Here is a 16441-nt window from a genome sequence, read left to right as displayed (position 1 = left end):
GGATGTATCGCAATGGCGAGCCGCACACAGCCTTTAGCCGTGTTCTGTAAATATTCTAGAACACACGGGAGTCCTGGAGCTCTATATCTAAATATGATCATATAGCCTACACAGATATCTATATCATATAATATATATTATCACGGCCAAAAGCTGTGTGAGCCGATATTATGAATCTCAAACGACCGCGTTGGGTTCTCCGACGTTCCTGGTTCTTCAACGTCCACATCAATGTGAATACACACACTGTAACGCAAGTGTTTCTTGTCGGTTCTTTGACGTGTCTTGTATTTCCACAACGAGACTGTCGTGGGGGTTATCTGAGCCATGGTTGAGAAGGAATTGGGGGAAAGGAACTTTGATTTGACTCGCTGAAGTAGCCTACATGAACTGCGACATGCCGCCGGTTGCCGCGAGGCACCATCGCCCGGCAGCGGGCAGCCGGCAGCAGGCAGCGCGCGGTTCAGTCGACTTCAGGTTGATGTGAAAGTGGAAGAACCAGAGACGTCGCAGAACCCGACAAAGTCGTTTGTGATTCATAATATCGTCTGGAGGCGCACACAATATGTTATATGATATAGATATCTATGTATATGATATTATTTAGATATAGAGCTCCAGGACTGTAACGCAAGTGTTGTACACTTCCTTGTTATTTGGATAACCGTTCTGCTGTTGGTGTGACGTCGGACTCTCGTATCTGGTATTTCTACAACGAGACTCGTATTGGGGGTTATCTCAGCCAAGGTTGAGAATGAATTGGGGGAAGGAACTTTGGCTTTGACTCCCTCAAGAACATGAACCACGACAAGGAGGAGAAAGGGATCTTTGCCGGGCAGCGCTTATGCACCTCCGCCGGTGGTCCCTCAGCGGGGCTCAAGCGGGAGACATTCGCCGCCAACAATCCCTTTCTCCTCCATGTCGTGGTTCATGTTCTTGAGGGAGTCAAAGCCAAAGTTCCTTCCCCCCAATTCATTCTCAACCTTGGCTGAGATAACCCCCAATACGAGTCTCGTTGTAGAAATACCAGACGTGTTATGCGCCATCACACCAACAGCAGAACGGTTATCCAAATAACAAGGAAGTGTACAACACTTGCGTTACAGTCCTGGAGCTCTATATCTAAATAATATCATATGATACATAGATATCTATATCATATAACATATTGTGTGCGCCTCCAGACGATATTATGAATCACAAACGACTTTGTCGGGTTCTGCGACGTCTCTGGTTCTTCCACATCAACCTGAAGTCGACTGAACCGCGCGCTGCCTGCGGCCGGCTGCCTGCTGCCGGGCGATGGTGCCTCGCGGCAACCGGCGGCATGTCGCAGTTCATGTAGGCTACTTCAGCGAGTCAAACCAAAGTTCCTTTCCCCCAATTCCTTCTCAACCATGGCTTAGATAACCCCCGCGACAGTCTCGTTGTGGAAATACAAGACACGTCAAAGAACCGACAAGAAACACTTGCGTTACAGTGTGTGTATTCACACACACACATACACACACACACACACACACACATGTGGCGCTCGCACGGTCGAGTCTCATTGGCGGGCCAACGTCTCTGGGCGGGCCAGGCAGAGTAAGGGGAGGAGCTGAGATTCCTCATGACGTCATGAGCACAGATTTCCAAATCAGCGCGCTTGAGCCTCCGTTTTTTCAAAGGCGAGCAGAACAGCTAGTGCTCGTTTTACACCAAACGCAAGTTTTAGCCACTGGGGGACCATAGGCAGGCTAGGGGAACTCATATTTATGTTAGAAAACCTCATAAATTGAGATTTTCATGTCATGGGACCTTTAAGGGCTATACAAATAAAATTGAATTGAATTGAATTGAATATGCACCCAGGATAATCTATTTCTAGGACAAATACCCAAGATGGTTATTATAGGTTTTGTGAATAACGAAGCATTCACAGGGAGTTATGCTAGGAATCCTTTCAGTTTCCAGCATTTCGGCATTGAGTTTTTATCCCTATACTGCGACGGTCAGGCCTATCCTGCTAAACCCTTTCAGCCTGACTTTAGAAATGGTCTCTATACACGAGAATATTTTCAACTCATTCAGGCTACAGGTCGTGAGCTCAAAGATAGAGAAATAGCTATTAATCATAAGGAATTTGGTGATGGGTATGCATTATTTTGTTTCAACCTTGAGGCGGAGGAGGGTTGTGGACAACATGTATCGCTAGTCCGAACAGGGAATGTGAGGCTAGAAGCACGATTCAGAGCAGCGCTGGCTACAACGGTCAATTTGATATGTTATGCAGTTTATGATTCTGTTATAGAGATATCAAATAGACGGCAGGTGTTGTTGGACTATTACTGAAAAGACGTTGCGATATGAATACTATAGAGCTGACAGCAGTGTGTCAGAAAATGGCCCACAAGGCTTATTTTCTTGGTGCGTTACCATGTAATCATCTACCCCGGGAAATTCGTCAGAGGCCTGCAATGCTGGTGATCAACACCGAACCTTCACACATGGCCGGTGCCCATTGGCTAGCTATATATATTACGGCTGAGAGCCAGGGATACTTTTTCGACTCCTACGGCAACCCTCCCTCATACTCTGAGTTTCCTGAGACCATACAGCGTTTTCTCGATCAACACTGTATAGATGTAGTTCATTCTACACAACAGGTCCAAGATCCATCAAGTACCGCATGTGGGAACCATTGTGTTTTTTTTCTTGTTTAATATGCAAAAAGGTGTATCCTATCAAAAGTTTTTGAAAATGTACGGAGATAATCTACCCCGTAATGATGAAAAGGTTTATGACTTTGTTGGCCGTGTACAACCTAGTGTCTGTAATGAACAGGATATGTCATGTGTGCAGTCATGTATATGCGGATGTAACATGTAACATGTGTTGTTTTGGTATGATAATAAAAAATAAAACAATGATTTGATTACATTTTCAGTCGTACGGTTTTTTCTTTTATTTGTACGGCTATAACATATACATAAAGATACATAAGAAATTCAAAATGGTATCCACTCGGCCATAGGCATTCCAGGGGAGGTAATAGATGGCAATGGCTGATTACGTTTCCTCCTTTTACCAGATGAGACAGGCATAGCTGCCGCCGCATAGTCACCCTTAGTTGAGGGCGTATACTTATACATGTCTACAGTTTGTCTGAGCTGTTTATTAGGGATAGCCGATAGCGGTATATTATTACTGGCTAAAAATTTCAGAAATACATTCCATCCCTGTGGTCTGACAGATTCGACAACATGGTAAGGGGCGGTAACATTCTTTAACAGATCAAACATATGGGACCCCTTAATAGTTTCGCCTTGTAAAACGAGCTCCCCCTTGTCCGTCCATGAGACATTTTTAGATTTCTTTAAAGAGTCCAGGATATGTCTGGTGTTGCTCTTGCTTCTGATGGGTATATGTTTCATTATATCCTTATAAATATGATCGCCGTTGCCATCATCGTCATCAACACCATGCTGTGCCGCCACAGGTGTATGAACTGGGCCCCCATCCGCAAGTGACAGAGTTAATTCTCCATGCTCACGTTGCCCTTGTCTCACCATAGATAGATAACGCTGCAGGACCGCTCCGTACCTAGCAGCTTTTTCATATAGGTCTGTATCGGGAGTGTTCAACACCATAGCAATGGCCTTATCCAGCTCATTTTCAGCAGTCTGTCTAACAGAATCCCTGGGTTGGGTATGCTTTAAGGCATCGAGTTGATGTTGAGGAACTAGATACATCTTGTGCGTATGATCCATTATCATCACCCTCCTCTTGAGAACAGGCTTGTAAACAACGGTATGGCCACAGACAGCAGGGGTAGAAGAAATCCACCAGTCTGATTGATTAGTCTTTTCTTTCTAGATATTAGTACATTTTTATTGGCGAGTATTCTGAGGTCCTTCTTTCGTCTACGCAATTTCGTATGCTGACGGGGGGTTAGTGGTATTTTGCCTTGTAAAATGTTCAAGGCTATTTCACACAGTGAGTTGATAAAGTCGGTGTTGGCCGTCCTGAGGATAACTTTACGCTGTGCTGGAGGTGCTTTATATAGTTGCTTAAGACGCTCACGATTTCTGCTTATACGTGAGGACATGGTCTTTTGGGCTAATCACTTTGCTCTCTGAGTGTATACAACATGCCGGTCCGACAATATATCTGTTCTAAGTCTCATGTTGTCTGGGGTCATGGCTTTAAAGTCTACAAGCAGATAGCCTTAAGGCATGTCGGTAGCATCGTTAAAGGCTTCTAGAAAATATTTTGTTTTACACGGAAACATCTGTTTGGCTATCAGCATAATCTGATATTTGTCACGTGGGTTCTTAAACAAAACCATGTAATTGGTATTTAGACTAATTGTACGGCTGGTTTTACCCTGCATGAATAAATTCTGGACCAGATACATACAACTGAGATTACGATGGTGTACATATTTGGTAAAAACGTACTGAACCTCTAAATTATTGCATGCGTCGTTCATCAAGTCGTCAATAATGAGCAGATTTCTAGTATGGACTGGTAAGACTGTATCATCGCATAGAGATTTGGGGATCCCTTCTATGAAGTGAATGTTCCTTATTTTAAGCAGATCATCATATATGGGCTGCCAGCATGAATAAATATATACTATATTTTCAATCTTTTCGGAGAATAACCGATCCATATTTTCAATGACTGTTTTGACAAAGTAGGTTTTGCCACTGTTTGACGGTCCCGATACTACCATGCTGAACGGGTGCTGTAGCCTAGGATCAAACGTAGCGTGTACAACAGCCATCTCTGCGGTCTGTGTGCATCCCCTCTGACGGACGGCTGCCTTGTGACCAATACCCGACACACCTACCCCCGGTGTCATGACCTCCTGACCAATAGACACACCGTTAGTGCGCATGCCTAGATACCAATGGCCTACGCCTACTCATTCACACTATACTAACTACTATTGATAAGTACGGTTAATACCTATATCTTATAATAAACGAAATTAATAGAACATCATGATAACGCCTAATATGTTGTCTAAGTGATCCACAAACGGACCCTCATATGGTGAACACCTCTTTTTTTAACCCTGATATGTTTTATTTATATATATATATATATATATACATATATACATATAGCATATCACTATACAGGAGATTATAGGGTTGTTTACCGTATTCCCATCCCTATAATACGATGACCACTATACACATATATAAATATATATATATATATATATATATATATGTATATATATATATATATATGTATTAAGAGGTTACATATAATAATAGTCAACGCATTATTACATCAAACACACACACACACACACACACACACACACACACACACACACACACACACACACATTCACTTAGGCCGGCTTATGGAGGATGTGGTTGTTTACCAGATGGTAAACATGTAACCCTCTTATTGGCGACGTTAGCCAGAGGGACGAGGAACAACACCAAACACCATTAGGAGTCGTATGCTTACCGTCACCGTGTGTCACGACATCCTGACCAGTAGACACACTGATAATACACATTTCCTAGACACCGTTGACCTACGTCAGCTCATTCACACAATAGACATATATCTACTATTGATAAGTACAACTAATACATCTATCTTATAATAAATGAAATTATTAAAACATCAGTTAATAGCATCATGATAACTCCTAATATGTTTTCTATGTGAACCACAAACGGAACCCACATATGGTGAACACCACTTTTTAACCCTGATATATAATGGGCTTGTTTTCCGTATTCCCATCCCTATAATACGATGACCACTATACAAATATATATATATATATATATATTAAGAGGTTTCATATAATAATATTTAACGCTTTATTACATCAAACACACACACACACACACACACACACACACACACACACACACACACAGACACACACACACACACACACACACACACACACACACACACACACACACACACACACACACACACACACAAATTTCACTTAGGATGGCTTATGGAGGATGTGTTTTGTTTACCAGATGGTAAACATGTAACCCTCTTATTGGCGACGTTAGCCAGAGGGACGAGGAACAACACCAAACACCAAAACATTGCGTCAAAGCTGATTTACAACACACGCAAAGAGAGGAAGAGACATGGCCATTAAAACGCTTCACATGACCCTAGCAGGCTCGCACTCTAGTTGACCCCATAAGGAGAGGAGAACGTAGGCCCTATATTAAATCACACAGAATAGTAATAAGTCATTAACACACCACCACCCCCCCTCCCCCCAACCGGAAGTTGATATTTTCATAAACATGCCCAGGAGGTGTCTAGTATTAACTACTCTCAGCTACCGTTGCTCATTACCTTAACATGACTAGTCATCGCATGCTTCGTACCATTAACATCCCAATGACCATAACATGCTAGCAAACCTAAGATGCTATGTAAACTATCATAATAACAATAAATCCACAGGCTAGGTAAATAGATAGATAACTGAGATTCAGAAAAACAGCTGAATTTATTTTCTAAAGTGAATGCAATACGCTTCCAACCATGGGGCTGTCTGATTAATGAATGAGTGTAGGGCAGGGGGGGGTGTTAAAGACCACACACGCTTTAGTAAAGCACACGTGCGACTTATTAAAGCGTGCGTGCGACTTACCGATACTAAAGTGTGCATGCGACTTATAAATCGCATGCATGCTTTATAAAAACGACTCGGTGTCACCTCCGGGCTCCGTAGTTTCACACACTTTTTGAACGGCGTTCTGGATGGGCTTGAATACTCGTTGTAAAAGCATAATATCACCTCTATAGCAGTATCGTTAACATGCTAAGGAAGCTTACATGCTTAACTTAAATGTTAAATATCTTTGGGAAGTACAATTAACCTGCAAAGTCAACTAACATTCTGACATGCTAATAGGATTAGCAGTATTTCTACTCAAGGTATAAATAATGATTAACTTGTGTTGTTGTTGTCGCTGTTGCTAAGTTACAGCCAGGGGACAGCCAGATGGCAGCAGGGTCAAGCGTACCTGAGGAGGTAGTGCCGTGGCTCCCGTGGGTGGAGGTCGAGGGCGGAGGTTATCTTGGCGAGTGCGATGGTCAGCCGTCCCCCCAGAATGTGCTCCACGGCTTTCTGTCTGGCGAGGTCACTTCCCGCCTCCAGCTGGGAGAGCAGAGTGGTCGCCGGGGCAGACAACGGCTCCAGGAGCAGCGCTGCATGGTTGTCATGGTAACACGCTGCTGGCTGGTCCAGTTGCCAGTAGAGTCGGGCTCGGAGGACGTACAGGTCAGAGGAGGGGCGGTCAGCCAGCCAACCAGACACTAGCCGGAGACACTCTGTGTAGCGTCCCAAAGCCGACAGACATGCCACGCTACAACACAAAGAACAACATAAACAACAACACTTTAAGATTGCAACACAAAAAACAGAGAACCCATGCAACGGCACAAACAATAAGAGAAATAAAATGCACAAGCAACAGCAAATAACATGACAACAGCAATAAAATGACTACAGCACTAACACGACAACATCAATAACACAACTGCAATAACACGACAACAGTAATCATACAACAACAGCAATAACAGACACCAGCAATGATATTATAGATAATAGCAACACTACAACACAAACCACAAAGCCAAGCTACAACAACGCACATCTAGAGTCTCTCGCCTGTCATCATCCGCAATTTCTCCCTCTCTCTCCCCCCCTTACTTCCTCCCTCCATTAATCTCCCTCTTTCTCCTTCCCACTGGGCTCCCTTATCTCTTCTTCTCCCTCTCTCGTACTCTGTATGCATGCGTCTTCATAGTGATGCAGTATTGTGATCGTTCCATTTAGTCACCCCTAGCATCAATGTTTAAACAACAGGTTATGTACAGTGATACAGTTCTACTCATGCAGAGGTAGAACTGAACACTCACAAGACCAGAGACCCTTTTACAGAGGCGTCATAGCAGAAAAAACTGTCTCTGCTAACACTTATTAGGACATTATGAGCATCCCCTATGTCTCCGTGAAAAGGGTCTATTCAGATGTTGTTGCACATTCATACACCATGCTGTGAAGATACAGAACTGTACACAACCGTGCAGAGTTGGTTGAGGACCTTCTCAATGGTCTGCGCTGAGGGTTCCACTCTGCTGACTTGCTAAAGGACTCAAGGGCATCCAGATACTGGCCCCCGTCGAAAAGACACTGGCCCTATAGGAGTCGAAGGAAAATTAAGGCAGAGTTAAGGGACTAAAGCGAACGTTCAGGGAAGAGTCCTGTCGTTTTGTGATAACAGGTCAGAACAATACACAGTGTGTTCAATGATATGATTCACACAATATGTGTTGTTTCATGGTGTGTTTTCAGGTGTGTGTGTGTGTGTGTGTGTGTGTGTGTGTGTGTGTGTGTGTGTGTGTGTGTGTGTGTGTTTGTGTGTGTGTGTGTGTGTACTACCTGTAGATGGTAAATGAGAGCCAGGCGGGTATGGTAGAAGCTCCCTCCAGGAGGCTCTAGACGACTTGCCTGCTGGTAGCACCCTGCAGCCGACTGGAAGTCACCCAGACACAGGTAGGCCTCACCCTGGCTCCCATACAGCTGGGCCTAAAACATTATATCAAACAATATAACACGATAAAACACAACAAAACACATACCAAGATGTATGATATAGTGTGTATGGGAGCCAGGGTGAGGGCTACCTGTTGAGTTATATTGTATTTTTGTTATATTATCGCACAACACAACACAATATAATTAAGCAATATCACACAAAAGGGATTACTGTTGTACTGAATATCAGCACGTGTTGTGGTGTCAGCAGTCTGCTGTGTTTTCCTCCGCCTGGTCTGCCACTCCTCCTGTCTGTCTCACCTCACACCTGGCCCTCATCTACAATCATGCTCACCTGGTCTTCATCCCCAATCAACCCCCTTCATAAACCCTTGGATTCCCTGCTGTCGGCGCCAGATCGTACTACGCACTACCGTGGTAACTATAGGTGCCTGGCTCTAGTGTAACTTGCTACCTTGCTCTCTTTCTCAAGTCTCTTGTTGTTTTTGGACCACATCTAACTTTTGTTCCTCTGCCTGCAGTTACCCGGATCACTCACTCCAGCTCGCCCACCTCGCTCTTCCCCCGGCTCCCTCATCCACTACCTGCTTCCCACCTTGTTCAATAAACCCCTTTTTATCCCTTCAACATCGTCTCTCTCTGCTCTTGGGTTCAGCATCGTCTATAATAACAGCGCGGCTGTGATTCGGTCGAGGCCATTAGGTACGAGGCCATAGGCCGGATGCCGAAGATAATCACAGCCGTGCTGATATTCAGTAGGCCTACAACAGCATGAACTCGAGGGTGATATTGCTTTTATACAACAGATCTACAAGCTCCATTTATTAGTCAACAGTAATAAGCAACACCGGGATTATGATATGTCTGTTCATTTAATGATTTATTTGGCTCCACCCAACACAAACAGAACCGCAACTGGACTGGGACTGGGCCCCGCTTCCCGAAAGCATCGTTGGTCTAAGTGGATCGTGAAGTGCGTCGTACGAGCATCGTACAGTTAAAAAATCAAATCAAATGATTCCATTGCTCTTGTGTGGGAGGTCGCTTTCGAGGTTAAAATTTCCTCATATTGATCAATGACAGATGACATAGGCTACTGTAGACATGCATCATGCTGAGACCAGCACTGTAGGCGCTTCGGTGCAACCCGGTATCACGCGATTTCGTGCTCATGCGCACAAACGTTAATCTGTGCGCATCGTGTCCCAGATCACGATTGTCCGACTTTTTTAGTGCTGCACAGAACGAAATGTAAACCAATGCATTCTGAATGGGAGCGTTCTCAGACAATTAACGTCGTTTTTGAGAAGGTCTGCTTACAAATCAGAAATGTTGACATATATATAACTAGATAATAATATATACAGACATATAACTAGAGGGTGCACTGTACTATCTGCGCTCACCCCTTCTGAAGCTTCTCTCTCTCTCTCTCTCTGTCCCTCCCTTTCTCTCTTTCTCTCTCTCTTTTCGTTTTTTGGAGCACGTCAATTGTCGACGAACGCTCCCATTCAGAATGCATTGGTTTACATTTCGTTCTGTGTAGCACTAAAAAAGTCGGACAATCGTAATCTGGCATCAGACGTGAACTCATTATTGCATGTGGCCTGGGTGTCTTCATTCATAAAAAAATTTAACAATTCGGGAGTGCAATAATTATATATGCAAATTATTCTAAAGAGGTCAGAGACTCTGTGCGCAGCCCCGCCTTCTATGGAGGTAGATTTGTGTCTTTATTATGCAATCAAACAGAATAGGTTTGAGAGCAAAACTTTCCACACTGCAATCAAAAAATAGATGTGAGAGCAAAACTATCGACACTGCAATCAAAAAATGTTTTATTGCAAGTAAAATAAAAAAATATTAATGGGAATCCAAAAGTTTTGTTTGCAAATCCAAAAGTTTTGTTTGCGAATCCAAAAGTTTTGTTTGCGAATCCAAGAGTTTTGCTTGCGAATCCAAAAGTTTTGCTTGCGAATCCAAAAGCTTTGCTTGCGAATCCAAAAGCTTTGCTTGCTGTTGAGCTGAATCTCGTGGGCGGGACCAACGCCGAAAGATGTAAGACACGTCTCTATTGGCCAGTCTCGATCGGAGTGACAGCTTGGCAACATCCACAGTTAGTAACGAGAGAGGGAGTTTTGAAGACCATGATGAGACAGCGGGACTCGGGAGCTGAGAGGCCAGAAAATCAATGGGCAGGCACTGGTGTAGTCCAGGGTATACACGGGTATACGGCGTATACCCACTTATTTTTCAGTCATCATTGCGTATACCCACTTCTAAATCCCCCCAGATGCGCACCATTCAGTAGTATCTGCATTCTGCAAGCCAAATTGCCCACTTTTTTGTGTTCACACCAAACGCGACGGGGCGACAAGATCCCATACAAGTGAACGTAGGGACGCGTATCGGGCGAATTTTTCGCGAGAGAAAACCGGCGACAAGTTTTGATTTGTCGCGCCACACTTTCGCCGTGCACAGGTGAGCGCGTTCACGAGGATTTCTGCAGCGACAAATTCGCTCGAGTTGAAATATTTCAACTTTGACGCGAATTTCCCGCGATGACAGCCAATCAGCATTCAACAGCGTGGCCACTGAGTGACATATGTAACGTAACAGCCAATCAGCGTTCAACCGTCAAACTCAGTGCAGTGCAGTCCGGGGTGAACTGCAGCATGGAGGAGAAAGTGATTGTTGTCGTTTGCGACTCCCGGAGCTCTATATGTAATATAATATAATTCTATATATAATATCACGGCCAAAAGCTCTGTGAGCCATGACCCACGCTACTCTGCCTCTTATTGCCTAATACTCGCTGCCTTTACTGATTCGATTGTTGAATAATTTGAATGATGATGTTCAAACATCATATGATATCTATATATATATTGATATTATATATATCTAACGAGATGATTGATGTGGAAGAGAATGATGTGCGTTTTTTCTAATCTAAGGTCAAATATGAATAAGGATGCATTGTCAAATTCAGATCTGAATTATTTTATTTAAATACATTTTCAAAAAATTACTGAAACACCATGTTTGCCTCATCTATATTTTACATTCATGCAGGCTGCCTGTGTGACCAGTAATACCTACAAACTGCTCCTTATCAAGTCAAGTTAATTTTATAATAGTGGCCCACTCTGGCCCTTGCTATGTGTTGCAAATCAGCTGTTCAAAGACACAGTTTACAAAATAAATTACTGACCTGCCAAGTGAGAGAATAGGTGTCATTCCAGGAATAAGGAATAGTTCACTCAAAATGCATAGTTGTCTGTCACTAGTCTGTGGGCGAGTATTGGTTTAGTAATCTCATAATACTTCCTCCTTGAGATTAAGCAGCAGAAATTATGTGACAATGAGCAAATACTACGGAAGGATTTATGGGTAAACTAAATAGAGTAGTCTCACAAGGTACGTTTTATTACTCTGTTTTCTGGGAATAATTGACATAAGCAGAAACCAAAAACCAGCCGTTTTTTCGTTTCGTCAAAAAAAACGAAAATCAAAATTTCAGTTTGTTTATTCGTTTTTTGGTTCTTCTTAACAAAACGAATTTACCACTCAATATCTGGTTTCCGCGGGTGGGCGGGTCCTCTTATTGGCTAGTGTGCTTCGTTGCCCTGTGCTCTTCAAAATAAAAGTTATTCTGTTTGATAATGTCGACAAAAATATTACTGTATTATAGACACTAGCAGACACAAAGAACCACACCACCCACATTCAAGACTGACACGGCTTCAAATAACAATAATAGTATTCAAAATCATTTGAAAATGAGAACTTCTGAAGTTATGATGACTTCAGTGCAGTTGATGTTTAGCCACAGTTAATACATGCAGAGTAGACCTGAGGGCTTTACTACGACATCATTGTCCGGCTCTGAACTATGCGCTCTGTGCACGTTCACATCAAAGGAGCTGCGATCGCGGGCTGCTGATTCCCCCACAGCCGATAGCTATGAAGAATACAAGTGATCACAACACATTTCTGACAGCTGAATTGCCCATCTGTTGACCTTTATCCATTTACAGTAAACAAATTATTTTTTCTTGTTGAAAGATATTTTATATTGTTTTCATATTATTATTTACTGATGGTGTTTACAGAATGCGAGTGTGTGTTATATTGAAAGCGAGGCTGGGTGTGCATGAATATAGGCTACAGTGAGTTTTTTAAGGTGCTGTACAAGCAAATCATATCGTCTACTCTGTACAGTGACAGAGTGTACAGTAACCTACTTCATTCAATATTGAATAGGGTACTGTAGCCTACACTATAAACAAATGGTTTTGCTCTTTGCTCATGCCAGTTGTGACAGTCATTTTAACATGTCAGCAGGCAAGCTTCCCTCATTCCAGGATGTATTATGCTTTGTCCTATAGCCTACTTGGAACATGTTTTGACATGGATCTATAGTAGCCTATAGAAATTTGCTCATAACAGGCCAATACAAAGCAAACTCTTTGTATTCCAGCTGTTTTTTTGTGATGTTTTATGATGTTTTAATGTTGCGTTGGTAATGTGTTAGACAGCTTAGATGTTCTTAGATGTTTTGTTAACCTGATTCCTATCCCATTCTGTTTAAGTAAATTTGTGCTACTGCTGCTCTCTTTGCTTTTGTTTTTTTCTTTTCTTTAATGTGTTTGGAAATGACTTTTAATGATGTTAACTAGATCTCATAAATGGCCTAAACACATCAAATTTGTATATATATACCCTATACCGTTTGACTATAAGACCTCTATAAGAATCTCCTCTGTGCAACTATTCATGTAGTCAGTCAATGATCAAACTAGTAGCATGAATATGAATTACAGTCCAAGCGGGTTAGGCAAGGCAAGGCAATTTTATTTTTATAGCCCATTTTTACAAACAGTTTGTCTCAAAGGGCTTTACATAGCATGAGCATCATAACAACATCCTCTTCCCTTAAACCCTCACATCCACTGAGTAAAAACTCCCAGGAAAACCCTTTTAACAGGGGAAAAATTCCAGTTGGTTCAGAGGGATGGAGCTGTGGAGAATATGTGGAAACACAGAGAGACTGCGAGATGCCAAGGCCAAACTACAAGGTGCGAAAGGTGAGGGGGGGGGGGCTGTACTTAAATTGAGTTAGAGTGTCTGCCTCTCTGACCCATGAGGAGAGCTGGTTCCACAGTAAAGGAGCCCAGTAACTGAATGCTCTACTTCCCAGTCTGTTTTTAGAGATACTGGGAGTCACTAACAGACCTGCATTCTGGGAGCCAAAAAAAATATTCGATAAGTCATAATAATAATAATAATGACTCATTATTGTGCATTTAAAGATGTATATTATATTATTACATTGCAGCATTATTTGGGGATGACAATACAAGACTTCCATGAATGTGCATTTGAGGGAGAGTTTGCTTTGTATTCCAGCTGGCAAATTTCTATAGGCTACTATAGATCCATTTCAAAACACGTTCCAAGTAGGCTATAGGACAAAGCATAATACATCCTGGAATGAGGGAAGCTTGCCTGTTGACATGTTAAAATGACTCTCACAACTGCCATGAGAAAAGAGCAAAACCATTTGTTTATAATGTAGGCTTGAATGCAGTGGGTTACTGTACACTATTTGTCACTGTACAGAGTAGACAATATGATTTGCTTGTACAGCACCTTAAAAAAACTCACTGTAGCATATATTCATAGGCACACCCAGCCTTGCTTTCAATATAACACACACTCGCATTCTGTAATCACTGTCAGTAAATAATCATATAAAATATCTTCCAGCAAGAAGAAATTATTTGTTTACTGTAAATGGATAAAGGTCAACAGATGCGCAATGCAGGGCTCTCCAGTTTTGAACTGAGTTCAGAGTGAGATTTTGTCGGCGTGGGGGGGGGATATATTAATATGTGACTGCATACAAATTTGTCCACAGACATGGTGACTAATGTATGATAGTAGGCATTATTGGCCCTTAACACTGATATTCAGAAACAACACTGCCTCAAAAGGATATTGGCCTAAGCCACACCAGTAGGCCTGGGTAAAAAGATCGATTTAATCGATTTTGGATCGATTTCGTTTAAATTTCACGCTATCGATTCACAGGGCATGAGATCGATTTTTATTTTATTTATTTTATTTATTTTTTAGTAAATATGTTGAAAAAATATGAATTTAAGGAGTTTTATAATACTTGAATATTTTATCTTAAATGGTATAATCTTTACAATGGTTATATTTATATCTTTTAGGAAGATGGAGGCAGTTTTGTTTATAGTTGCCTGGATTGTCATTAATGTAGCCTACAAAATAAAAACATGTCTTTTGCAGTGTGTTGCATGGAGATAATTTCATTAATATAATGAATTAGGCAGGCCATCACGTTGAATAGAATGTAAAATCTTGCTAAGGATGTTAATTAACAGTCACAACTACAAGATTTTAGTCACAATTAATGATGATAGCCTATAAAGAATATTTCCTTACAATTTAAGAAAATTATCATTCAATCTAGGAGCAGATGGAACCGATTCGGATTGAATCGAATCGAATCGAATCAAATCGTGATTAATCGATTTAAAGCCTTCAGAATCGAAATCGAATCGATTCAGGAACTTGGCCATGATACCCAGCCCTAAACACCAGTAGAGGCATATACTTTTCCCTGAACTTTTAAACGTTGCAAACGTGCAAAACATAATTATATATTTATGTGGCATTCAGTCCAATGCTTAAAAATATATCTGTGGCATTGATTGATTGATTGATTGTCTTTATTTCGAACATGCAAGCAATAAAAAAAAACATGATTATTAATCAATTAATGATTATCAATTGATTATTAATAGATGAAATAAAAAATAAAAGAGACAACAAAAAAACACACAAAATAACTTTCTACATGCTCGAAAGGGGGTAGGAGGAAGTAAAAAAACGTATCTAGTCCTACCCCTTAATAGATCAATTTAGCTTGGATAGCTGTCACCAACATGTCAGTAAAATGCAAGCTATAATAATGCATACAAATATGAATACAGAATACAGAATAATTGTGTGTGTATATATATATATATATCTACGCATATATATCTACGTATATTTATAAATAGTCAACATAATCACACACAAATATTGTAAACAATTACATATATTTGCATTCAGTAGGCCAATGCTGTGGTAAACTGTGCAAAGTATGAGTATGAATATTTGATGGAGTATGAGTAAGTGTTTCTTTCTGTTACATAGATAGAACTTTATCAATCCCCTGTAGGAGAAATGTGTTAATGTTTGTCCCTATAAAACAATAATGGTAAAAAAAATAATACAAAACATGACGGTAACTCTAAAGTCAAACCGTCCAATCTGAAGGCTCTGCTTAACCACTCCCCCTACTCACTTCCACCAATGCAAAGCGAAGAGAATTGAGTAGGGGAGGGCGTAGCCCAACTCGTTTGTGAACGACCCAGATGAACGCAACGCAAATTAAATGTAAACATGTATTGGCTTTAATAAAATCCCAGACGATTTTGAAATTTCACCCGGACGCATTTCATTCCTACCCTTCTCTACTGTTAAATAGCGGCGCAAGTTGTTGGGCGCTATCCTGGTAATTTCATGTGTGGCGTGTGAGCGTGTGGATGGGTTGAATTGCGTGTGTCTCACGGAGAGCCCTGCGCAATGTTCAGCTAGAAATGTGTTGTAATCACTTGTATTCCTCATAACTCTCAGGCTGTGAGGAAATCAGCAGCTCCTTTGATGTGAACGCGCACAGAGCGCATAGTTCAGAGCCGGACAATGATGTCGTAGTAAAGCCCTCAGGTCTACTCTGCATGTAATAACTGTGGCTAAACATCAACTGCACTGAAGACATCATAACTTCATAAC

At 41.6% G+C, this 16441-nt stretch overlaps 2 protein-coding genes and 1 long non-coding RNA gene across 5 annotated transcripts in view; 1 reads left to right on the top strand and 2 right to left on the bottom strand.

The window, feature by feature from the left end:
* The window catches only part of LOC132467223 (natterin-3-like), a 153645-nt gene extending 137589 nt beyond the window's left edge, over nt 1-16056 (bottom strand). The window contains exon 1 of the mRNA XM_060064391.1: nt 16053-16056. The gene's annotated coding sequence lies outside the window, so the exon portion shown is untranslated. The remainder of the gene's footprint in view (nt 1-16052) is intronic.
* LOC132468282 (tetratricopeptide repeat protein 16) overlaps nt 1-16441 on the bottom strand; it is a 48736-nt gene that overhangs the window by 21896 nt on the left and 10399 nt on the right. For both annotated transcript variants that reach the window (XR_009528197.1, XM_060066013.1), the window contains exons 2-4: nt 8450-8596; nt 8112-8206; nt 7026-7367 (exon numbers count right to left, since the gene is read on the bottom strand). Coding sequence is in view for 1 of the 2 variants with exons in the window: in XM_060066013.1 (XP_059921996.1) it covers nt 7026-7367; nt 8112-8206; nt 8450-8596 (584 nt within the window). In the remaining variant the exon portion in view is untranslated. The remainder of the gene's footprint in view (nt 1-7025; nt 7368-8111; nt 8207-8449; nt 8597-16441) is intronic.
* On the top strand, nt 8456-9193 carry LOC132467232 (uncharacterized). 2 transcript variants are annotated; one of them, XR_009527972.1, is made up of 3 exons: nt 8456-8563; nt 8817-8983; nt 9088-9193. It is a non-coding gene; the product is annotated as an uncharacterized LOC132467232 (long non-coding RNA). The 2 variants fall into 2 exon arrangements; XR_009527971.1 differs by lacking the exon at nt 8456-8563 and having other exon boundaries at nt 8574-8983.

This window comes from Gadus macrocephalus, chromosome 11 (assembly GCF_031168955.1).
Source record: "Gadus macrocephalus chromosome 11, ASM3116895v1".
NCBI classification, from domain to species: domain Eukaryota; kingdom Metazoa; phylum Chordata; class Actinopteri; order Gadiformes; family Gadidae; genus Gadus; species Gadus macrocephalus.
This window is presented reverse-complemented; position numbering and strand designations above follow the sequence as displayed.